Below are 26,104 nucleotides of genomic sequence, written 5' to 3' on the forward strand. Positions count from 1 at the left end.
CGCCAATTTTATCACGATCGATTTTCGAGCACCATTTTATAATTTTTTGAATTTCCAGTGTACAGAATTTATTTTCCAATTACGATATTTACTAATCTTTTTCATCTTCTTCTTCTTCTTTGTAAATTCTTAACAAAAATAAAAATAAATTCAACCAACTAAACAAACAGACAAACAAACAAACGTCATCGAAATCGTTTCTTCCTACGTTGATTCCTTAACTTAATTCCTCATCCTTATAATCCTTTCCTTCTTAATTCCACGACATTTTTATACTTTCCAACATTCAAACGTAAAAATCAATTTGTTTTTAATTTTAAAAAAAAGTTGCAAGAGTAATATAAAAAGCATTTGATGAACACAACAATCTCTCCATCTCGCGTTTCTTCTTGTTCCAAAAAAAAAAAAAAAAAAAAAAAAAAAAAAAAACCAATTCACGAGGAACATCAATCAAATCCGTGACTGACGTGGGAGAAGAAAAACGTCGGCTAAACCCAACTCCTTCAATATTAATCCGTAATAATATTCATCATGGACAAAAAAAAAAAAAAATGACAACGTTAGTTAATAATTCTATTGGTGAAAGAAATATTCAGTTTCTTTTTTTTTTTTTTTTTTTTTGTAATTTAAAAAAATTTAAAATCCCAAAAGAAGCTTTCGATCCGAGAAAAATCGGGTGGAAAATTCAAAATGGACGCTCAACAAAAAATCATGCAGCGTGAATGAAGAAAAAATGTAAAAAAAAAAAAAATAAAAATAAAATCGAACGGATTTAAAATTTACAAATCCCCTTCCCCTCCCTTCTCCCTCTCCCTCCCTAAACCGAAAATCTATTCCTTTTATTCAATCATTCATTCATTCATTCATTCATTCAAAATTTACGATTTAAAAACAAAAAGAAAAAGAAAAATTAATTTATTTATTTATTATGGAGAACAGAGATAGAAACTTTGAGATAAACAGGGAATGAAATGGAATGGAAGGTAAGTAAGTCAGGTAGGTAGGCAGGCAGAAAGAAAGAGATGGAGAGAGCGTGTGCGAGAGTGAGAGAGAGAGAGAGAGAAAGCATTTCAACATGGGCAAACCCAGGCTGAGGAAACAACCCGTTGGTTGTGTTTTTAGCCGTATTAATTTTACACAATTATTTATTTATTTATTTATTTTCTTAAATCTTGTCCTGACAACTCTCCTAATAATAATAATAATAATAATAATAATAATAATAATAATAATAATAAAAACTTAAAACACGAATTATTACGATTCGTCCCAACTTGTTTTCTTTCTTTCTTTTCCCGGTTCTTAAATCAAAATTAATTGAAAAAACGTAAAAACAAAATTTCTTTTTCTTTTTTTTTTTTTTCCTACGAAATAAATATTGCAATAAAGTTAAAATTTAACTAGAAGAAATAACATCATCTTCGATTCTATTCCCACGAATTCGATTAATTGACACAAATTGTGTCGACTTTCCCCGTTTCTTATTATTTCACCACAAACCAAAAAATCATTTCACACGAGAAAATAAAAAAAAAATCCATAAATAATAATAATAATGAATCGATAAAAGGATTGTGCGAACGTGATCGTCATCGCGAGACAATTCATTTTTCCGCGAAAACCTCGAAAAAGGAAAAAAAAAAAAAAAGTATCGAATCGAAAATATATAGTTCGACGATAAACACGAAATAAATTGGGGTGGGGGTGGGGGTGGAGGAATCAAATAATCGAAAACCAGTGCGAACTCGGAGATGGGAAAAATAGAAGCGAAAAATAAATACTTCCCCCTCCCTTTTCTCCAACGTTTAAAACGCCTTTTTCTCCCCCGAATCTTTTTGAACATGAAACCTACTCCCCCCTCCCCCAAAAAAAAAAAGAAAAAAAATCTCAGCTGATCGTCAAAAGTAGTTTAAAAAAAAACGCTTTCGCAAATTCTCTAATGATTTCGAAGAAAAGAAAAGAAGTTTCATTTACCGTTATTTTAACATTAAAAAATTTCAGGCTCTAACATCGACGATGATGTATACAAGAAAAAACGAAGAGAGAGAGAGAGAGAGAGAGAGAGAGAGAGAGAGAGAGGAGAGATGAAGGAAAGGAAGGATGGGAGGGAGGAGGTGAGGGGGAACAAATTAAAAAAAAAAAAAAACGTTAAGAATGCAGAAATGGCGGAATGTGTTTACCGGTTGGACGGTCAATTAATTACGACAACTTTAAACGTTTATCCACTTTTAAAAAATTACTTTTTTTTTTTTTTTTTTTTTAAAAGGAAACGCTTTTAAGGTATTGGACAAAGGAAGAAAGAGAGAGAAAGAGAAAGAGAGAGAGAGAGAGAGAGAGAGATATGAAAAAGGGTGGTGTGCTTTCGCACATTCGGAGATTGTCTGTTGACCCGACCCGACAAAAACGGGGCAAAATCGATTAAAAATTATTATCATTATTATTATTTTTCGCGGCACTCCGTTTTTAAAATTAGTTATCGTATACGATAACTAATTTTCTCCAATTTCTCCATTTTTTTTTTTTTTTTCCTTTTAGCAAATTTTCAAATCGAAAGAACGAGTCGAACTCGTTCGATTCGATCCTCGTTCTTGCATTCTACTACTCCCACGTATACTCATTTGTAAAAATTGAATTTTTCTTTCTTTTTTTTTTTTTTTTTTTTTCCCTTATAGCAATAATTTTCTAGAGAAAAAAAAAAAAAAAAAAAAATTGGCACATTCGTTAAAAAAAAAAAAAAAAAAAAAAATTCGGAATAAAAAAACAACGACAGACAGACGGCAGAGACGGAGAATGAGAGAGAGAGAGAGAGAGAGAGAAACAGAATTTATTTCTTCACCGATTTGACCTAAAACTGTCGACGAGATGCGAGTAAAAATTAACTCGTGACTTGGCTACAGAAAATAAATTAACAAAAATAATAATGATAATAATAATAATAATAATGCGACGGTAACAATAACCACGCGAAATCAATAAGCGATCGCTAAAACAAATCTTTTTTATGCAGCAGCAGTATTTAAGCGAAGCGCGGAATCAGTGTTGCCAACCCTTCGGAGAAAAAAAAAAAAAAACTATCATAACGATTATAATAAAAAAATTAATTAATGTAGTGATGGGACCTTAAATTAATGTAGTGTTGTCTAGAACCACGTCGGCAAAATAACGACGATACGCATCGGGCCCGCGTTCGACAAATTCAAAATGCACGGGAGTTCAAAAAAAAAAAAAAAAAAAAAAAAAAAAAAAAAAAAAAAAAAAGGTTTCGTGACAACGTTCCCCCCCTCTTCGAGAGTGTTCCCTCTCCCCTCCACTCCCCTCCCAGTCATCCCGAGCAATTTTCAAAATTTTAAAAATTTAACCGTGTCAGTTTTTTTTTGATAAGATGTTTTCAATTAACCTTTTACGCGGAGGTCATGAAATCGTTTTAAAGGTCAAAAACCCAAACAACTAATAAACAAACAAACAAACAAACAAACGAAAGAACGAACGAACCCTACAAATTACACAAATTCTCACAAAAAAATTATTTAACTTTTTTCAAAAAAGTTTTCACGAAAAAAACAAAAACAAAACAAAAACAAACATCGTTTGTTTACGTTTGTTTATTAATATTATCATTATTATTATTAAAAAACAAACGCATTACACAAAATTTCAACGACGATTCAATTCTTTCCCACTTCCGAACATTTTGTATATTCGCGTTCCATCTTTCTCTCTCTCTCTCTCTCGTTCGTTTCCCTCGCTCTCTACGTCTGTCTTCTCTTTCTTTCTCTCTCTCTCTCTTTTTTTCTCTTTCTCTCACTCTTTTTTTCTCTTCTTTCTTTCTTTCTTTCTTCTCCTTCTTTTTTTTTTCTACTTGTAAACTATTCATTCAATTTATTTTCATAAATAAAGAGATAAAAATAACTGTCAATTCCGTTCAAGGTCAGGGAACACACAACAACTCATAGGCTTGTAAATGTTATTGAGTAAGGTCAAGACCGATAACAACATGACTTTGTTAACCAACAATATATGGTTAAAGAATCAATTATTTAAATGTCTTTTCTTTTCCATACAGCCTTTTCCAAAAAAAAAAAAAAAAATACAAAAAATCCCTTTCCCTCACCCCCCCCCTGCTCCCCCTCCTCTCCTCCCCCTTTTGCTTTCCCTACGTTTTCCCTTCCCTTCCCTTCCCCCAACCCCCGACTTTATCCTTCGCCACAAAAACTCAAATCCACCAAATTTAAATGCAATAAAAAAAAAAAGAGAAAATTTTTTTTTAATTAAATAAAAAAAAAAAATTTTTTTTTTTTTTCCTTTTTCAAAATTTTCAATTTGATTATTTTTGCTTTCCTCGTACTCTTGTTTGTTTGTTTGTTTGTTTGCTCGCTTGCTTATTTGTTTTTTTCTTTTTTTTTTTTTTTTGTTCAAATTTCTTTTGCACACAATAAAAAACAGAAAAAAAAGTTTCTATTCAAAAATAAAATAAAAATAAAAGCCTGAAGTAAAAAAGAATAGAAGAAAGAAAGAAAGAAAAGAAAAAACAAAACAAAAACAAAATGAAGCAATTAAAATTTTAAATTAAATATATAAAAAAAAAAAAAAAACAATTCGATTGATTATCGATTAGCGATTTCTTTTTTTTTGCAAAAAGGAAAACAACAAACGATCGATTGAAAAAAAAAGTAAGCAAGCAAGCATACATACAACAAACAATCCTTTCATTTAATAACAACAACCACGGCTAAAAATCAAAAAATAAAAAAAATTAAAAAAAATTATAATAAAACAAAGATTGAATGGAATAAACCCCTCCCCCCCTCCGACCCCCTCTCTCTCCCCCGAGATCCATTCCGTGATTATTTATCAATTAATTAATAATTTTTGGAAAATTTTCATTCGAAACGCAAACGAATCCATGTTAATTTTCCAGTAATTTCTTACATACAATGCACATATTCAACTCGCAACATTTTATGCTGCCGCCATAGTTTCACCGTGTTTCCCTTTTAGCACATTTCCCAAAACTAAAATTCATTTTTGAACTATACATCCGCCATATTTTCACTCTCTCTCTCACAACTTACATACAATACTACTCATATGCAAATGGTAATGGCGTACATTAAACTTAAAAAATAAAAAAATAAAGTTAAGAGCTTTCTAAGAATAAAATTACCATCATCATCATTATTATCATTATTTAGACTTGTTTCAATGCAGAAATTTCAAACGCCAAAAAAAAAAAAACTTCCCAAGTCTTACCGTGATAATAATAATAATAATTTATTACAATTCAACAACAACCACAATAATAATTAATGCTGTAAATAATCACATTAAAATTTAAATAAGTAAATAATTTTGCTGCTGCTACTGCTGTTGCTGTTGCTAAAGAAATTGAAAAAAAGAAACGAAAAAATAATAATAATTTTTTTTTCAACTTACCTTACATCTCTAAAAATAAAAAAATTATATTAATCAAACAAACAAACAAATACAAACAACACAAAACAATAAAAAAACAAACAAACAAACAAACGTTTAATGCAAAAAAAAAAAAGAGAGAGAAAGAAATTTATTGTTTATGATTTTAACTGCTACTCCTGATTGAAAAAAAAAAAAAATAATAATAATAATAATATGCATGTGAAATTATGTCTTGGAAATCAAATTTTAAAAAAATCTATCGAATATTGATTGCATGGAGAAAGAAGAAGAAGAAGAAGAAGAAAAAAAAATGTCTTTCTAATGAAAAATTAAAAGTAAAGTAAAGTAAAGTAAAAAAAAAAATCATTGGTATTTTTCCTTTCCCTTTTCCCCCTTCCCCTCCACCTCCACTCCTCCTTCTGAAACCCCACCCCCCGCCCCCCCCTGAAACAATTACCACAGAAATGAAATGTGTAAGTCATAAAAAAAAAAAAATTGCTTTCATGCATTTTAAAAATACAAATTTTAAATGCATCAACCACACATGATTTTTATAACATTTCACTTCTCATTGAACAATATAAAAGTTCTACATTTCTGAGAATGTTCAAAATTTTTTTGTTTTTTTTTTAAAAATTATTTTTTTTTCGAATAAGTACACAAATTATTGTATAAATCAATATGAAAAAGTTAGACTACTCGATATGTGGAAAAATTAATATTTTTTGTATCGAATAATTCGAAATAAGAATTTCTTCCCCCCCCCCTTTGCTTGAAGATTGCCTATAGTGACAATTCATGTTGGGATGGTATGAAAATTTACATTCGAGATAAAGCCAGTATGTGTTCAGGGTCAAATTTAATTTTCATATAAGCTTTAATAATCAACTATCGAGTATAAAAATAAAAAACTTGAATAAATTTTAAACGAGTGGTTACTATATTGCTTTTAAATATGATAATGATATTTTAAAGATACTTTGGAATTTCATTTTAGGCCATAAGCATATCATAAAAATCATTTACAAGATACCATAGTTCTTTTCAAACTACGAAATGAAGAAAAAGAAAGTTCATGAGGGACAATCGATAATATTTCTTTAAAAATGAGCGAGCAGGCAAAACATGCAAGTAAAAAATAAAACTCGTCTAACACTTACATGATGTTGACTTCTATATGGTGTTGCTCCAGGTACTTGGGGATTGTAATTAGTAGGAGGACGCTGAGGTCCCCATTGCTGGTAACTTTGATCCTTTATAGGAAAATCCCCATAACTGTTTTGGTAATGTTGGGGTTGATTCGACTGAAGCAGTTGATTTAATGTCGGTGTTGGACCTGCTTGTTGCGATATACTTTGTCCGGATAAAAATCTCTGAGGTCCTGGACCATAATTACTGCTTGCATTTGGTATTCTTGGTGAAACCATTGGCATACCCTTACCTCCACCACTATACGCGTGCCTCATTTGAGGACTATTATATTGGTTATATTGAGAAATAGGGCTAACACTTGAATCGTTACTATTTGATTGAGGATTGCCTGGATTATGTTGTTCTGATGGGGCATGATGGTAACCACCACGACCGTAATAGTTTTGTAAAGGAGGTCCACCGTCTGGAACCTTATAATTAGGATCCCCTTGACCTAAAGAACCCGGATCGTTTGGATGAATATATGGAGTTTTACCGTCGTGAATTTTTCCCGCATTATCTACACTATTCCCGTGCGGCTCGTTATTAGGCAGAGGCTGTGCGGAAGAGAGCTCAGGACGATATTGACTCATTTCGGGGTGGCTGCCTTGCCCAGGAGATTTAGCTTTAACATTTACCGTTGCACTATCCGACCCGATGGTACCGCGTCCTCCATTTTTGTCTGTTCCATTTTGTAAACCAGAATTATTGAGGTCTGTAGGATGGTCGCGAGGCACCGGATCGCTATTCACTTCATTTGGTTGATTCTCGGCTTGCGTCGCGGCCATATTTGCCACAGTCCTCGCCAACACCCCTACTCGACAAATACATCAGAATACAAGCTTACGTTATACCGAAATCTTTTAAAGACATATTATTCATAAACCACAATGTTTCCATTATTCACTGAATCACATTATATTTCAATATTATGTCATTTATATGGGCATTTTTAACCAAAAAAACAGACACATCACTTCATAAACGCTAGCCATTATTTCGCGGACTACTTTCATTGTATTACTACACGACACTAACGACAACAAAAAACTTTATACAAAAAATCTTTTTTATATTAATTAAAAATATTTCTCATCGTTTTAATTATTTTATTTTATATGTATTTAAATTTTTATTATATTATTTTTATTATACTCACTAAAATATCCGATTAAACGAGGACTATTTTTCGTTACGGAAGCGCGGAATCAATAGCATCTAAAATATTACGTATACATGAAGGTTTTAGTTCGAAATTTATCCGCAATAATTGCGCTCAACGCCAGCACCAGTCAGCCAATTCTAATATGTCCAATGCGTGGCAGCTGTAACAAAGAATAATGCTTTGTTTTCGTTTAAATATCGCATTGAGTTTATAATACCACATTTATACATGCGTTTTATCGACCAAACTCGTAAGTTATTTCATTAGCTTAAAAAAAAAAAAAAAAATTTCAAACAAAACAATATTTTGTTTTTTTCTTACACACAAATTAAACAGTTTTTTGTTTTTTTCTCTTTTCTCTCTTTTTTTTTTTTTATATTCGATAACCTAATCCCGTTAAAACGTTAGTTTTATAAGCAAATGCAGGAGAATACAAGATTAATCTTTGTTAGATTTTCATAACCGGAAATGGATTTTTATCCAATGGTTTATTTTTATTTAATATCATCCTTTCTACCATGTTATTTACCTTAATATAAATACATATTATTAAAAAAACAATTAAAAAAAATTTTTTTTTTTATTAATTTTTAATTAAAATCATTTTTTATAGATTTAAAAAAAAAAAAAAAAAGAAAATTTGTTCTTTTTTTTTTTTTTTTGGGGGGGTTACCCCTTATCAATTACATTTGTATTGATTACATTAAATTACATAAAAACATATGCTTACATATTTAACCTGACAGTTATTTATTTATTGTTTAAATTTTGTGTAATCAATTTAAAAAAAAACAAAAAATCCAACAAATAATTTCATCAAGTTTTTATTTACTCATTAAAATAATAATTACATCTGTCGATTACTTAAAAATAATTTATTATTATTATTATTATTTATTTATTTTTATTTTTTATACATACACACATGCTTTAGAATTAATTTAAACAAAACTCGAACAAAAAAAAAAACAAAAATTTTTTAACAATTAAGGTAAATAAAATTAATGAATGAAATTGTTTTCACAAATCAATATTAGTAAATAAGCCTGAAAAATTTTAAAAATATGTCCTTGAAAATTTTTATGTCTTATTATTATTATTGTCAATGTTGTTGACCTGTTAAAAATAAATTTAAAAAAAAAAAAAAAAAGCAATTAATACGAATAGTGAGTCATATGGTTAAAGATAATTTGTTTATATTACTTAATCGAATCAATCACAATCTGTTTTATTTGTATTTTTTAAATGAAAATGTTTATCATTAATTTTTTATCATTATCATTATTTATTGTTTAAGAAGTTGGAATGGCTACAAGCATAAATGAAATTTGCGAAAACACCAAACTAGCCAGAGAAATGGCCCTAATGGGAAATTATGAGTCGTCAGGGGTTTACTATCAGGGAGTCATTCAACAAATTCATAGACTGCTTTTTACCATAGATGAACCTACAAGAAAATCAAAATGGCAAAGTGTTCAATCTGAAATTGCAGAAGAATATGAACAGGTGAAAGAACTTGTAAACACATTGCAATTATTCAAAATCGATTCAAACATTGAGAGGGGTATTCGAGGAACAGCTTTTAACATTACAAATTCTGCATTCGAAGAACCTACCAAAGATCCAAATGCTTGGTTTAACAATACTCTAAGAGATCCTGATGTTTGGCCTCCGCCTCCCCCTAGGGAAAACGACATTTGGAATTCTCCAACCATAGCAGATCACAGAACAAATTCTCATTCTAGAAATTCTAGGACTATAGATCGGAGAAGCGAAGCACAAAAAAAAAATCAAAAATCTGGTCAAATGACCGGTAAGAAAATCGATATGAAATCCGGTAGAACGATTAGAAGTGCCGTTAAAAATGAAAGTTCGGATAAGAAAAATGATAAGAAAACGGAAAAATGCGACAAGGATGGTAAGGAAAAAGAAAAGGATGAAGAAGTTGTGGAAAGAAAATTCGAAGGTTCTGGTTACGATGGAGATTTGGTTGAAATGATTGGTAAGATATTATTTTCATCAGACCTAAAAATGAAATTGTTCAGACTTATTACTTTTCGACCGGAAATAAACATTTGAAACGTTTTTTTTTTTTTGCAGAGAGAGACATCGTTCAGAAAAATCCAAACATTCATTGGGACGATATAGCCGATTTACAAGAAGCAAAACGTTTACTCGAAGAAGCTGTCGTTCTACCCATGTGGATGCCCGATTATTTCAAAGGGATTCGTAGGCCTTGGAAAGGAGTGCTCATGGTCGGACCGCCAGGTACGGGAAAAACAATGTTAGCCAAAGCAGTGGCCACGGAATGCGGCACGACATTTTTTAACGTGTCATCGTCAACGCTAACGTCGAAATACAGGGGAGAATCTGAAAAACTCGTTAGGTTATTATTCGAAATGGCGAGATTTTACGCTCCGAGTACAATTTTCATTGACGAAATAGATTCGTTGTGCTCGAGGAGGGGATCAGAATCCGAACACGAAGCATCTAGAAGAGTCAAATCCGAATTACTTGTACAAATGGATGGAATAAGTTCGAATGCGTGAGTTTTAAAAACTTATTTCAAATTGGTATGCTCCGGGGTAGAGGACATAATTCTAATTCTAAAAAACGTTACAGAGAAGAACCGGGTAAAATAGTCATGGTTCTCGCAGCTACGAATTTTCCATGGGATATTGACGAAGCACTCAGAAGACGTTTGGAAAAAAGAATTTACATACCGTTACCAACGAGAACCGGAAGGGAAGCATTGCTCAAAATCAATTTAAGGGATGTGAAAGTCGATGATAACGTGGATTTAATACAAGTGGCAAAAAAATTGGAAGGGTATTCAGGTACGAACATACGACAGGTTCATCTCATCTTCTATATCCCTCTAAAGCTGCTTTTTCTTACAATTGTTTTTACTTTCCACAGGGGCGGATATAACGAACGTGTGCAGAGATGCGTCAATGATGTCGATGAGAAGGAAAATTGCCGGATTACGTCCGGATCAAATAAAACAGTTACCGAAAGAAGAATTGGATTTACCCGTGACCATGCAAGATTTTATAGAAGCATTAGAAAAATGTAACAAATCCGTATCGAAAGAAGATTTAGACAGGTACGATAAATGGATGAACGAATTTGGATCATCGTGATAACCGACAAATGAATGAATGAATGAATGAATGAATGAATTACAGAAAAAAAAAAAAGGAAGCATATCAACTCACTAGTAATTTTTTTTTTTAACCAAATAATTATGTTAACCCAAAACGATAATAATAATAATAATAATAATAATAATAATAATAATAATAATAAGACTAAAAAACAAGAGAAACCTGTAAATAAAAATTAGCACTCATACAAAATAATAATATTATTAGTACTTTAAATGAATTGAATATCGTTTTTTTTTTTAACACGATAATAATAATAATAATAATTGATCTCTATGATTAAAATAAAATTAAAACGTTTAACGTAATAATAATAATAATGAATTTTCCATTTTTTTTTTTCTATTTTAAAATATTAAAAAGTGTTTTTGTTCGATAATAAACGTTGTATATATTTTTATAAAAATTTGTTATTTGATTTTTTTTTTTTTTTTTTATAATTTTGTATTTTATGGAGATGTACGCCATATTTTTTTAACGAAATTTAAGAAATTTCTCGACGCCTTAATTATAACTAAAAAAAATTGCCTTTTATCAAATCGATACTAATAATAATAAATTGATCAAGTTGTAATTGTTGTACGTTACTTTTTAATTTTATATATATATGAAAAAATGTAACGATAAATTTATTTTTTTAAAATATAACGTTTTTTTTATAAAAAAAAAATTATTATTATTATTATTTTTTATGGTTACTACATCCTAATAATTTGAAAAATTTTAAGTAAACTTACCGATAATTTGTAATGCAAACGTTGTTTTTTATTCACTCACATCTATAAATAAAAAACAAACAAAACTGAATTATAATGTTTTAATTTATTTATAACAAACTAGTTAATTAGTTAGTTATTGAAATAAAAAATTATGACTTAACGATTTCAATTGTTTTAACACTGTCATAGAGAAAATAAATTTTAAGTGAAATGGATTTTTTTTATTATTCCGCGCTTTTTTTTAACGGTCGCCCATTCTGCTACCACGACGACGTAAACATTGCCTTTAGTATTAACTCGAGTACAGTATTTTTAACGAATCTTGAAACAAAACTGAGTTTTATTCGAATTTATTATTGCGTAAATAAGTGTGATAATTATTCAATATGGAAAATAGAGAAATAACGGAAGATCGTTTTATCGAATGCATGGCGATAGATTTTCCTAATTTTAAAATAACCAAAAGCAATTTAGCACATCCCACATCTCAATTCGTCATATCGTTTTATTCGTTAATGTTGAGAAATATTTTAGAATTGAATGATCCGGATGAAATATGGAACATAACCGAAGATCAAAGAGCTTATATAAATTCTTATCATGCCGAAGCTGTATCATTCGGACAACATGTATGGGCTCACAATTTACATTCAGCAATCAAATACATATTTAATCATTTAGGTGAAAATGGATCAGAATTCGTTTACAGTGACATATTATTTCCTGAAAACACACCCCGGAGATCTTTTGTTTTTATGGCATTGATGTTAAACTTTTATTGGTACACAAACGATTTTGCTGATGAGTTAAATAATGATATTAATTCGTGTATAAAAAAATCAGAATTGAAAACAAGTTTGGTACTTCAGAAAGAAAAATTAATGACACAATTAAAAGAGCTTGAATTTCAAAAGTGTCATTATGCAGAATCTTATGCTGACAAGAAAAAACTAGTGAGGACAAAAGTCGAAGCGAATGAAGCCCTGGAAGTAACGATGAAAGATTTACAAAGTAAAGAAGAATTAGTAAAAAAAGAATTGGAAAAAATAGAAGAAGAAGAACAAAAATTACAAGCATCATTGACAAGCGTAGAAAATGAAAAAAAATATTTTGAAAGTTTAATAGTGTCTGATGAGAGACAAGTGCAAGACATTTATGAAAAATATTCGACTAAAAAAGATGAATGCGTTAAAAGAATGAAAAATTTAGAAGAACAAGTTAAAATGGCATCTCACAAATTAACACAAAGTAATAAAATATTAGAATTGCAACAAAAATTAAACTCTATATTGAGAGAAGAAAAATGTTCAGATCCCCACAATAATAAAATCAAAGGTTTTCAAAGCCTGAACGATTCCATTACTCAATTGATGGAAAAGAAAAAAAAATTAGCAGATGAAGAATTAGAATATGATCAAAAATTAGCAGAAGCTCAAGAAATGTTATCTAAATTAAAAGAAGAAAATTTACAATTGAAAACACATCGTGATAACATAACAGCAAAGGAAGAAGAGAAAATTGTAGCGATAACAAAATCAATAGATGAATTCAAAACGAATCATTCGGAAATGATTGTTAAAATAAAAAAAGATTCTGGGGAAAAAGATGAAATAATTGCTGCCAACCTTGATTTATCATCGAAATGTAACAAAATTAAAAACGACATCAATACCATGGATTCGAAAAATAAAACAACTTATAAAAATTACAGGAAAGAAATGAAAGCCATATTTAATTATTTGGAAACCGTGATAGGAGATCCCAACAAAATGGATCATTCATCCTCTCATTCATTCATAATATCGAAAAATTAATTTTTTGCTTTCCCCATACAAGTGCAAATTTTTCTTTTTAGATTCCATCGCAACATTCGATTATTCACTCAGTAATTCTTTCCATCACCAATAACTGTCTGTTAAAGAAAGTACTGTTTGTAAAAGAAAAACAAATGAATTGTGAAAAAAAAAAAAAGTTTTTGATAAGTCTTATCACACATAATATTTTGTAAAATTTATCATTATCATTATTATTATTATTATGTATAAATAAATAAAAAATTATTATTTTAAATTATTTAATTTTCAATTTTCATTTGTTTTCCTTTTAGGAAATTATTTACAATCAGTCAATCGGTTTTGATGACGTCATTACAAAAAAAATGAATGAAAAGGAAGAAGGAGGGAGGACAAAGTACACAGAAAACAAACACACGCACACACACACACAGACACACGGAAAAAAAAAACTTTTTTTGCATCAAAGTGTGGGAGAAAATTTTTGCTGTTGTTTTTTTAAAATAATTTCTTTTCAATTTTTACATTCATTCATAACACACAAAAAACACACGTGAGTGGCACGTTAAAAAATGCGTTCAATGAACGGATTAGATAGAGAGAGAGAGAGAGAGAGAGAGAGAGAAAAGAATTTAATTAATGGAGTATAATGAAAAATCAACGTCGGAATAATTTGAATTGACCCCTTGAAAATTAAATGTGGGATTTCTCTCTCTCTCTCTCTCTCTCTCTCTCTTTCTCACTGTCAAGGATTTTAATTGTATGTAGGAGATTCCCAGTTACTTTTTGAATCTTACAAAATGAGTTTCCGGTTTCGTATTAAAATAATATTAATTAATTTTTTTTTAATAAATTTTATTAATTGTTTATTAAGCGTGAATGGCGACGATGATGAGGAGGAGGATATAAAAATCGATAATCAATGGAAAGATTTATTGAATTTCTATAGAAATAAAAGTAGGGAAAATTACGATTTATTAGGAGACGAACCAATATTAAATCCAAACGATGATAACATTTACGAAAATTTAAATTCGAAATTTTTATGGAAAAGTTTACTAACGGAAAATGGATTCGAAGATGATTTAATTGATGAAAAAAATAATGGCGGAGGTTCTTCGTTGGCATTCGTTTTCGATTCTACTGGTTCGATGAGAGATGAATTAAATCAAGTTAAAACGGGTGCTAAAAAAATATTAGAAACTATAAGAAATAATACGGATAATCCTATATATAATTATATTTGGGTACCTTTTAACGATCCAGGTACGTAGGAATTGTTTTAAATTTTCCTAACCCCCTACCCCCCCTCTCTTTGTTTAACTGAAATTTTTATTTAACGCGCTCTGATAAACAAATTCATAACGTTTTCGTGTTATCAAAATTATCAACATTGTAAAGAAGTTAAATTTTTGCACTGGTTCCTACGCGAAACGATAAGCAAGCAAAAAAAAAAATTTTTTTTTTAACGATAAAAAAAAAAATTATTGAGCAATTTTCTTTTTTTTTACAAAAAATGGCTGAAATAATTTAAAATTTAAAAATAGTTATCGGTCCGATCACGGTCACGACAAATCACGATATTTTCCAAGAAAAAATGGGTAACGTATTTGCCGTCGGGGGAGGAGATTGTCCGGAAGTATCGATAGGAGCAATAAAAAAAGCTCTGGAATCAAGTTTGCCACATTCATACGTATACGTTTTCACTGATGCTCCAGCAAAAGATTATCATTTGATAAGTGACGTCATCACATTGGTACAACAAAAAAAAACTCAAGTCGTTTTCATAATAACCGAAGGATGCATCGATACGAAAAGTCAAGATTATAAATATTATGAAAAAATAGCGGAAACGAGTTCGGGACAAATATACAATCTTAAAAAAAAAGAAGTCGAAGAGGTAAGACCGGAAATGAAAACTATTTTCAAACCCGTCGCGTTTAAACGTCATCATTATTATTATTATCGTCAGGTATTGAAATACGTTAAAGTCGCACTTCAATCTCACGTCGTGTCTTTGATTTCGTTAAAAAAACCGGGACCGGTTAATGGGACGCCGGATAACGTTCAAGTTATCGTCGATGATTCTCTCAAACAATTTACAATATCCGTTTCCGGTTTGAATGCTACTATCGACGTTGGAGACCCGTACGGTAGGTTTAATGATGGATAAACGAAGAGAAAATTACCCCTAAAAACGTACGAGTTAATGTTATAATAATAATGACTTCAGGTACGATAATTGACGGACCTCCGAGATTAGAAAAAGTATTAAATTTAGATAATATAAAAGTTGTCAACGTAAACGAACCGAATCCGGGAACGTGGAACGTGAAAGTTAAAAGCGATTCTGATTACACGATCAAATCGACGGGTTTAAGCAAATTAAATTTCAATCATGGGTTTTCGACGATAAAAACGCACAACATAAAAGAAACGAGTAACAGGCCGTTGAAAGGTCAGAAAAGGTCACGTAGAAATTTTCATAATAAATAAAATAAGAGAAAAAAAAAAAATTGAATAATAAAATTTCAGGTTCGAAATCTCATATTTTAATACAAACGACAAACAACGAACACATATACAACATAACAAACATGGATTTTGTTAATTTGAACGGTGACGTCATTGACAATGTTAAATTGAGAGGAGTGAATGGTAGGATAGGTTTATACGAGGGAGGAAATTTTACATCCCCGAATGATTTTTTTTACTTAAGGGTAAATTTTTTTTAGCTTTTAATGGTAAGTAATTATTGTTTCGAATTAAACATAAACGCGGATTTAACGGTTTTTTAAAAGATAAACGGATTCGATCGTGATGGTTTTCCTATAAAACGTATAACATCGACAGCAATTAGCGGTCAATTACCGGAAAGGCCTATCGTTACAATGAAAGGAAAAGCCACGGGTAAAATAAATGCTGTAGGAGTGATTAAATGTCACGTCGAATCTGTCGTACCTTTTACCGTCAAATGGTATAAAAATGGAAAATATTTAAACAAAGAACAAAATTGCAGGTAAAATTAATTAATTTATACCAACAGTTAAAAAATTCGATAATTAATTTCTAAACGGGATTCTTTTTAGCGAAACGTGCGAAGCCATTTTTGTTATCGATAAGGTTACTTTCCAATCGGAAGGTGAATACACGTGTGAGGCTAATAATGTGGCGGGTATCAATAAGAAAATATTACAACTCACGGTAACGGGTTAGTTCGATTTTAGAATTTTTTTTTATAAATATGGAAAATACAAACGAAAAGGTAATAACCGTTTTTTTAATAGGAGATGCTCCTTACGTGGAAGTCAATCAATCGGTTGTTGCTGTTTTGGGACAATCAGTTCATCTTGATTGTAGGGTTAATAGTAAAATTCCATATGCGGTTATGTGGGCTCAATTCACTGTTAAAAATTTACATTCGGGTGAGGATATAAAGAAATCCTTTTCGAAAAGGATGAAATGAAAATTAATTTCGATAATATTTTTAAAATTCAGGAACCCTACATCCTTCATCAACGGGAGTACAAATGCCTAATAATACTCTCTATATAAAAACAGTAAAAGCAGAAGACGAAGGTTGGTATATATGCGTGGCAAAAAATAACGCCGGAGAATCTCAGAGACGAGTTTTATTAATAATTAAAGAACCTTTAACGGTAAAAGTCGAACCTAATTTATTAAATTACGTCACTGGAGATTTTGCTAGATTGAATTGTTCGGTGTCTGGAAAACCTCGACCCAAAATCGAATGGACAAAAAATCAACAACCTATCGAGGTAACAAACAAACAAATTTGACGCTTTGACACGAAAAAAAAAAAAAAAAATGAACGTTAAATTTTTAGGAACATTCCGTCATATTCGAAGAAATAAATGAAAATTTAAATTTGGTCATCGATTACCTGGATAAAAAACATGCTGGAATTTATTCGTGTAATGCAGTCAACGAACAAGAATCAGGTAAAATCATGTTTTAGTAAGAATAAGAAGATTTTTTTCTCCTCCGTTAACTATTTCCATTTCCAGCATCGTCATCCGTTAAATTAATTTATTGGGAAAGTCCAACGATAAAAGCAAAAGAAAATAATTTGATAATAAAATCTGGAACGAATATTAAAATGAAATGCGTTGCAACTGGAGAACCCAAACCTAATATCACGTGGTTTTCAAAAGGGAAAAATTTTAACGAATCAAAATACGAGGTGAAAAAATTTTAAACTGGAAAATGAATGACGTCAATCAAAATTGTGATAAACTAATTGAAATTTTTTTTTTTTTTTTTTTGAACAGATGGGAGAAGATAGTTTGACCATTAAATCGACGAACGTAACGGATTCTGGAGAATATTCGTGTAAGGCAACTAACGATGCAGGATTTGCTATAGATCATATAGGTCTTACAGTAGGATCATCTCCGACATTTTTACGAGCACCAAAAAGTAATTGAAACAAACAAACAAACAAACAATCGCTTCAACAAAAAAAAAAAAACAATTTAAAAATGTTTTTTGCAGAAAAATCGATACATATCAATCAAACAGGAACGATACCTTGTTCTGCATTTGGCGTACCTTTACCCGAAATAAAATGGAAAAGATCCGACGGGAAAAATATCGATCCGAGCAGAATGTTTATACTTCCGAACGGATCGTTAAAAATAATTCGTACAATTTATCAAGATGGCGGAAAGTATAAATGCATAGCTGAAAATGTTTTCGGTAATAACACGTACGAAATTTTTATTAATGTTACCGGAATTGGTAAGGAATTGAAATTTTTTTTTTTTGTAATTTTCTCTCGGTAAAAATGAAAAACGCATTTTTTTTTTTTTTTTGAAAATCCTATAGAAAAACCTACTACGATCGAAAACGATTCCGAAACGGAAATCAAAACTATTTCCGGCGGGGAATTAATCATACCGTGTGGAATTTCACTCGGTAATCCTCCGGGAAAAGTAAAATGGTTTAAAAATGACGTGGAATTAATTAAAACGGATAAAATATCATGGAACGATTCTGGAGATTTAAAAATAAAAGATTCGAAAGGTGAAGATGGCGGAATTTACACGTGCGTTGCTGAAAACGTCGTTGGAAAAATTTCCCGCGAATCGAACATCGTCATATCCGGTTAGTTTTAATTTTTAATCCGCGTATTACATCGTAACTAAACATTTTTTTTTTATTTTTTCAGAAAGTCCAAAAATTACCGACGCAAAAGAAATAAAATACAATCCTCCCAAAGGTGGGGAAGTTATTATAAAATGTCCTGTCAAAGGGTATCCCAAACCGATCATAACCTGGACCAAAGATGATAAACCACTACCAATGTCGTCATCAATGTAAGATTAAAAAAAATTTTTTTTTTAAACGATTTATTTGCGAGATGAATAATTATTATTCCCTCATCGAAACAGATTTCAAGACGAAAAGGGAAGTTTGATAATAAAAAATTTAACGGAAAAAAACACGGGGATTTACACGTGCACGGGTTCAAATTCATTGGGATCCGTTAAAAAAGAAACGTCCGTTCAAGTCCAAGGTAAAACAAAACCTTTTTTTTTTTTTTTCCCTGTCGGTCGTTAAACAAATAAAAATTAACGTTTGAAAAAAATTTTAGTTTTACCCACGTTTGCTGATGACGTATTACAAGATTTACCAATAAACATAGTCGAGGGTAACATGGTCGTATTGAATTGTAATGCGAGCGGAACGCCAGAACCGATATTTAAATGGTTTAAAGATGACGAACCATTTTTAAACAATCTCATACAACCTAAAATTTTAAGGTACGTTCTTGTAGAAAAAACAAGAAAACAAAAACAACCAGTTAACAACCATTTTTAAATAGATTTTTAGCTAAAACTGACGATAATGGAATATATAAATGTATCGTAACAAATTGGGCAGGTTCGACATCAAGAATTTTCAACGTGACTATTTTAGGTATGTTAGGTATGCGTGAGTGTTATCAAATAATAAAAAAAAATTGATATAACAAAATGTATTTTAGTACCACCGAAAATAATCAATGAATTCAATGAAAAACCGATCAGAGGAAAAACGGGTTTTCCGATAACTCTTGTGTGTAAAGTATCGGGTTTTCCAAAACCTACAATTCTTTGGCAAAGAAATGGAATGTACCTGACTCAAAATACAACCGACGTTATCATAGAAGATTCTGGAATGTTGGTTTTAAAAAACGTTACAAAAGAATCAGCCGGAGCTTATACTTGCGATGCTGAAAATTTAGGAGGAATAGCACAAAAAACTTATTACCTTTACGTTAATTGTAATTAATAAAAAAATTTAAATTTAAACCGTGGATTTTTTTCGCGGATTTTTTCGCGGATTTAACGAATTTTTTTGTCTTTTTAGATCCCCCGACGATTATAGATAATCAAAACGCGAGTAAATCATTGATTTTAAATATGGGTGAAGAATATTCGATTGATTGTACCGCGGAAGGTAATCCTATTCCAGTCGTCATCTGGAAAAAAAACGGGATCCCAATACACGAACATCAAACGGGTACGTAAATTAATTTTCCTTTTACGCGGGTACAAAACGTAACGACTTTTCTTTTGACATTCCAGAATTATCGATTTTGGATGACAACACGTTGATATTTTTAAAAATCGACGAAGAAACTAAAGGATTGTATAAATGCGAAGCTATCAATTCGGAAGGTATGGCATTTAAAGAATATGACGTCACAGTAACGATTCCAATACCTATACCTGATTTTCATTTAACAAAACTCGAAATAAACGAAGGGGATTCGTTCACTTTAACATGTCCGTTACTTATACCATCGATTTCATCAAAAATACAATGGATAAAGGTATCGGGAAAATTATTTTACCGAAAATAAAAAAAAGAAAAACGATTCGATTAAAAATTAAATTATCGAGAAAAACGTTTTAGAATAATAAACCGTTTCCGTCATCGTTTCAAGAACGTTCAGACGAAGCGCAATTGAAATTAAGTTCAGATCATAGAACTTTGACAATAATGGAAGCACATCCGGCGGATAAGGGAATATATTCGTGCATAGCAACGAATTCGGCAGAAAGAACTGATGCGAAATTTTTCGTCGATATACTAATGACGCCTCATTTTGAAGAATTTAATCACGTGGCACACAGAACGATATTGACGGGGGGTGAAGTTATATTAAATTGTTCCGTCACGGGTAATCCGCTCCCGAAAATTATATGGAGAAAAGAAAATACTTCGATAACGCCGCACGATACCTCAGGTATCGAAATAACGAAGGAGGGACATTTGATAATAACGAACGGTCGTGTCAATCACACGGGTACCTACATATGCCTCGCCATAAATAAAGTCAACGCGAAAGAAAGAGAATTTTACGTAACTGTTTTAGGTATTTATTATTTTTTTTAATTTCCCTACCGCCATTTTATTTTCGAAGCGTTAATAATTTTAATTAATTTATCATATAGAACCACCGCAAATATTGGGCACCATAAAAGAAACCGTTAAAGTTATGAAAGGACACGACGTGACGCTCGATTGCAAAAGTTCAGGATTTCCATCTCCGACTTATATTTGGATGAAAAATAATCCTGTAAAAACCAGGTACCGGGGGGGGGGAGGGGAAGAAGCCGCCATTTTGTATTTGCCTTCAACTTTATCGATGATACTTTTATTTTCAGATTAAAAAATTATAAAAACGTATTAAAAATAAATTCCGTTAAATGCGACGATGGCGGAACTTATCATTGCATTGTTGCCAATTCGGCGGGTACAAGAATTAAATATTTTGAAATTATTGTTTTAGGTAATTTTTTCAATTGAATTTTTTCCGTTAATTATTATTATTATTATTACGACAAATTCGAATCAATTTTTAGAAAATTCTTCTGGAGAAAATGATGGGATTAACAATATACTCGATGAAAATTCAACGACGAAATGTAAATCGAACGGTTTTTCCAAGCCTACTGGAATGACAATTCGTAGTAATACGGGAATTTTCAACAGAACAAAAAGATCATTTTCCGATGGGAAAAAAAAACAAGAAGAAGAAAAAATATCTCTTTTGTTGTTAGCAGACGAAAAAGGAAAAAACGATAATGAAAAATATTCCCTATTGGCATTTAATAAAGCTGGAATAATTGAAAAAAAATTTAAAATTAACGTTATAGGTTGTTGATAATTTTCAATTTTTTTTTTTTTTTCCGATACCTCCTCATCATCATAATACTTTATACTTATCGAATGAAAATTTTAGTTTCTGACACGTTAGAAGAAAATATAAAAAATAAAATAAAAAGGATTAAAATAAAAAAAACTCAACCGATAATACTTAAATGTCCAGTCGAAGGAGATCCTCTCGTTATGTGGATAACGGCGGAAAACAAAATAAAAATCGTCGACGAGAAAAACGTTTTCATTTCCGGTAAAGAAATGATAATAAAAAATTCATCGTACGAACATTCTGGAATTTATGTATGCGTAACTCAATCTTATGGAAGGCAATCCGCTTTTACGTTTAATGTCAGCGTACTAGGTGAGTTTATTCATTTTTTTAGTTTTTTCGAACGCCCCCTTCCCCCCACCCCCCCTAATGTAATTAAAAAAAAATGTTTTTGTTTTAAAGAGGAGCCAAAAATTTATGGAAAATCAAAAGAATTTTATAAAGTTCGAATTGGGGATTCGTTAACTTTGAACTGCGACATAACCGATCCACCTGGTACCAAATACACGTGGTATCATTCTCTAATTCAAATCGTAAATAATTCTTACGAGATGATATCGAGGGATGGTAAAATATTGGTGAGCTTTTTATTTTTCCCTTAAACAAACAACAAATGGATAATAAAATTTTCAAAAATGATTTTGTCGTTTAAAAGAAAATTCCATGGATCGATATAACGAATTTGGGATCTTACGAATGTAAAGCCGAGAACGAAATAGGACGCGCGTCTGTTTTTCACATTGTCAACGTTTCCGGTGAGTCGCCATTAAAAAAGTTCATTCGGTACCTCATACAAAACTGACTTAATTAAAATAATTTTTAGAATCTTCACCGACAAACGATTTAAATTACAACAACAAACTAATACGACTTAACGAAACGTTAGTTTTGCATTGTCCGGTAAATGGTAAAGAATTCTACGAAATTGCTTGGTTTAAGGTTGGTACCACCGACTCAACTTCCGATTTATTATTTTTTTTTTTAAACGAATTTCGACGATGATTTTCTACAGGGGGATAGAATTTTACAAGAAGGTACATACGAACAAATAAGAACTTCGAATGGATCGGATTTGATAATTTCACCGTTTAAATTGGAAAATATTGGAAAATACACGTGTAAAATAAGACGTGAAAACGAAATTGAAAATTATAACTACAACGTTGAAAGTTTTGGTAATTAAATATTAATTAAATCCTTCATCTTTTTAAATATTTCAAACGATTAACGATAATTAATTAACAGTTTCCGGTGTGTGGTCGTCATGGTCCGAATGGTCTTCCTGTTCCGTTTCTTGCGGTCCGGGTGAACAAACGCGTCAAAGAATTTGTCAACGGGAAGAAAACGAGGGAAAATTAAAAACGATTTGTCAAGGAGAAAATTTAGACAAAAGAATTTGTTCGGGGAAATGTCGGGTAGGAAATATTTATATAAATATTTTAAAGTTTCGTAAGAGATTAAGTGGATTTTAAATTTAAAGATCGCGAAAAATTGGTCCAATTGGGGAAAATGGTCGTCGTGTTCTACCACGTGCGGTTCTGGCGTTCGCAAAAGGTACAGATATTGCGGTCATCCGAAAATAAAATACACGGAAAAAATTTGCAAAGGTAACAATACAGAAGAAGAAATATGTTATGAAAATGATTGCCCGAGAGATGGACACTGGTAAGAACGAAGTTAGTTTTCATATCATTAAAAATTTTTTTTTTTTTTTTTTTTTTTGATTTGAATTTGATTGATTCGACTGAGATTCGATTGAAGTTTAAATTGATTGATTTTTAAGGTCGGAATGGTCCGAATGGAGTTCGTGTTCGCAAACTTGCGATAATGGAATAATGAAAAGAATAAGAAAATGCGATTCTCCTCCGCCACAAAATGGCGGGAAAGAATGTTTGGGTTCAGATCACGAAATCATCCTTTGCAATTTGCGAAAATGCGAAGGTAAAACTAACCAATCGAACCCGACATTAAATTTTTAATTAGCTGCCATAAATTAAAATTTGAAATTTATGCTTAAGAACCAGGTATTTGGTTACCCTGGAGTCAATGGACGCCATGTTCGCAAACGTGCGGTAGAGGTTTTCGTAAAAGAATAAGGATGTGTAAACTATCGGATGGAGAAAATGACGCGTGCGACGGTGAAAATCTTCAAATAAGAAAATGTCATTTAAAATCATGTTCGAATACCAAAAAAATACCATCGTCTGCTGATTTAAGGGTCAAAGGTCGATTAAACGGTAAAATAATAAATGAAAAAATGGATGTTAAAATAGAAAATTTCGATACGAGGGAAAGTAAAATATCGACGAATTCGAGTAATTTATTAAAACGCGATAAATGGTTTCCCTACTCGCCATTCCTTCTTTCGCCACTGTCTTGGAACACGGCACGAGAAACTGACGATGCCAATAATGGATTTTCATTAACGAATGGAAATTTTTTTTCACAATCCGACATTAAATTTTCAACGGGTAACAAAGAGAAAAAAAAATTTTCTTTTGTTAAATTAATGATGAACGAATCCATTTTTCCAAAAAAAATTTTTTTTTTTCAAATAGGAGAAGAATTACAAGTGAAACACAAAAGCGATGGAATCGATCAAAATAGAACGTTTATCGTGGAAATAGAAGTTTCTGGAGAGGTACCGCAATTCGAACCACACGCACACATATACATACAACCAATTGAACAAGATTTCATACAATCTGGACCTAGAAACCTTTATTCATTCACTCAGAGCAATGTTACCATCGAGGGACGGGATATACCATATTATTGGAACAATACCATTCAATACGACGATTATAGAGGGACAATGCCGTAAATAATTAATAATAATAATAATTTTCTTCTTACCTTTTTCTTCATCATCCTTCATTTCCAACGTTTTCTCTTTTTTTCAGGTACCTCGTTGAAAAGTTAACCGTCGACAACATAACAAACAGGTACGATCCACAATCTCAAAATATGATATATTCTGCATTTTCGACGATAGGAAAAAAATTTTATAAAAATGTATGTCCCATTGGATTTTCATACAATGATACATTTTTACACTGCGAAGGTTCGTACCTGAAAAAATTCATGTTATTATTATTTCGTTGGATTTTTAAAATTCATTATACGTTTCAGATGTTGACGAATGCGAAATGATGGAAGATACAATTTGTGGTAAAAATGAAATTTGTGAAAATACCTTCGGATCCTTTTCCTGCGTTTGTCGTAAAGGTTATGAAATGTTTGAAGAAAATTGCATCGACGTTGATGAATGTTTTAGAAAATACGATGCCTGTTCACATTTTTGTCACAACATTCCAGGTTCTTACATTTGTTCTTGTCCATTTGGTTATTATTTAAATCACGATAGGAGACATTGCGTTGGTACGTTCACACACATTTTCCCTAAAACAAAATATAATTTATTATTATTATTAATGCTTATTTTAGAATATTTTGGATTGTATGATAACGATAACGATGTTGTAAAATCAAACGAGAGTTTTTTTCTTCGGGATCAAGAATTTGCTAATGGCGACTATCAAGAATTTACAGGTACAAAAAAAATAATTTGTCCAACTGGTTACTATTTGAAAAATGATAAATGCAAAGGTAAATGTTTTGTTTTTAAATGTGATTGATTGATTGATTGTAAATAAAGGAATAAGACATTTTAATAAAAAAAAAAAAAATTTTGTTTTAATATTAGATTACAATGAATGTGAAACAATTCCAAATGTTTGTGACAAAGAAGAAACATGTGTTAATCTACCTGGATATTTTCAATGTATAAGTTCACCATGTCCTCCCAGTTATAAAAGAAATTTAACGGATTTGTAAGTTTAAACTTTAAGAAAGTTTAGTTTTCTAATGAAATTATATAAAACTGGTTTCTTTTTCTTATGCAGTTCATGTACAAAATTATGCAAAATGACTAAAAATTGTACAAAAGGAGCTGAAATAATGGAATCCATTATATATTATCCGGCAACGTTAAATTATAAAAATATTTTACCACTTGATAAAATAATAAAAAATGAAATTAATGTAATTAAAACTAAATTTTATGTGGCTGAATCAAAAAAAATTTTTCAAGTTATTTTATCTAATGATAAAAGAAGTTTTCTTTATCCGATAAGAAAATTAAATTCTAAAACACTTTACAGGTATTTTGCTTTAAAAAAAAATTTTTTTTTTTTTATTCATTCAATTTGAAATAACTGAAAAAATTTTTTTTTTTTAGGGTAAAAGTTGAAGCTTTTTCATACGATACCAAAGATACGCTTTTATACTTCACTGAAATTATTATATATTTAGTTATGAGTTAAATTGTAATTATTTGCCAGAATTTATGAAACAATGAAAATTTAAATTAAAATGAAAGAAAAATGGCGTTTATACGTTAAGAACCATTATAATAAAACCGTTGAAAA

General features: G+C 30.7%; 4 protein-coding genes across 4 annotated transcripts; 3 read left to right on the forward strand and 1 right to left on the reverse strand.

Annotated features, from left to right (window-relative positions):
- Positions 1–6,234: 6,234 nt before the first annotated feature.
- Positions 6,235–7,506, reverse strand: Phum_PHUM080390 (uncharacterized protein; the record flags this gene model as incomplete). The annotated part of the gene is made up of 3 exons (XM_002423668.1): positions 6,235–6,303; positions 6,576–7,420; positions 7,461–7,506. The coding sequence occupies 3 exons, from the start codon at positions 7,504–7,506 to the stop codon at positions 6,235–6,237; spliced, it is 960 nt and encodes a 319-aa protein (XP_002423713.1).
- Positions 7,507–9,076: 1,570 nt separating this feature from the next.
- Positions 9,077–10,914, forward strand: Phum_PHUM080400 (Katanin p60 ATPase-containing subunit, putative; the record flags this gene model as incomplete). Its single annotated transcript, XM_002423669.1, has 4 exons — positions 9,077–9,773; positions 9,872–10,316; positions 10,394–10,608; positions 10,691–10,914. The coding sequence occupies 4 exons, from the start codon at positions 9,077–9,079 to the stop codon at positions 10,912–10,914; spliced, it is 1,581 nt and encodes a 526-aa protein (XP_002423714.1).
- A 1,129-nt stretch (positions 10,915–12,043) lies between these two features.
- Phum_PHUM080410 (Tropomyosin beta chain, putative) lies at positions 12,044–13,471 on the forward strand (the record flags this gene model as incomplete). Its single annotated transcript, XM_002423670.1, has 2 exons — positions 12,044–12,668; positions 12,732–13,471. The coding sequence occupies 2 exons, from the start codon at positions 12,044–12,046 to the stop codon at positions 13,469–13,471; spliced, it is 1,365 nt and encodes a 454-aa protein (XP_002423715.1).
- A 779-nt stretch (positions 13,472–14,250) lies between these two features.
- Phum_PHUM080420 (hemicentin, putative) lies at positions 14,251–25,999 on the forward strand (the record flags this gene model as incomplete). The annotated part of the gene is made up of 40 exons (XM_002423671.1): positions 14,251–14,716; positions 14,998–15,350; positions 15,423–15,603; positions 15,684–15,908; positions 15,986–16,170; positions 16,252–16,469; positions 16,540–16,661; positions 16,738–16,875; positions 16,949–17,229; positions 17,298–17,412; positions 17,479–17,654; positions 17,743–17,890; positions 17,966–18,211; positions 18,299–18,577; positions 18,642–18,789; positions 18,865–18,989; positions 19,068–19,236; positions 19,299–19,393; positions 19,461–19,739; positions 19,826–19,978; positions 20,044–20,291; positions 20,375–20,837; positions 20,917–21,052; positions 21,130–21,254; positions 21,328–21,621; positions 21,708–21,986; positions 22,077–22,252; positions 22,330–22,429; positions 22,498–22,613; positions 22,687–22,849; positions 22,920–23,089; positions 23,155–23,339; positions 23,458–23,615; positions 23,693–24,145; positions 24,233–24,494; positions 24,578–24,738; positions 24,807–25,055; positions 25,381–25,507; positions 25,580–25,837; positions 25,915–25,999. The coding sequence occupies 40 exons, from the start codon at positions 14,251–14,253 to the stop codon at positions 25,997–25,999; spliced, it is 8,310 nt and encodes a 2,769-aa protein (XP_002423716.1).
- Between the last annotated feature and the right edge of the window lie 105 nt (positions 26,000–26,104).

This window comes from Pediculus humanus, genomic scaffold, assembly GCF_000006295.1.
Source record: "Pediculus humanus corporis 1103172107431 genomic scaffold, whole genome shotgun sequence".
NCBI lineage: Eukaryota > Metazoa > Arthropoda > Insecta > Psocodea > Pediculidae > Pediculus > Pediculus humanus.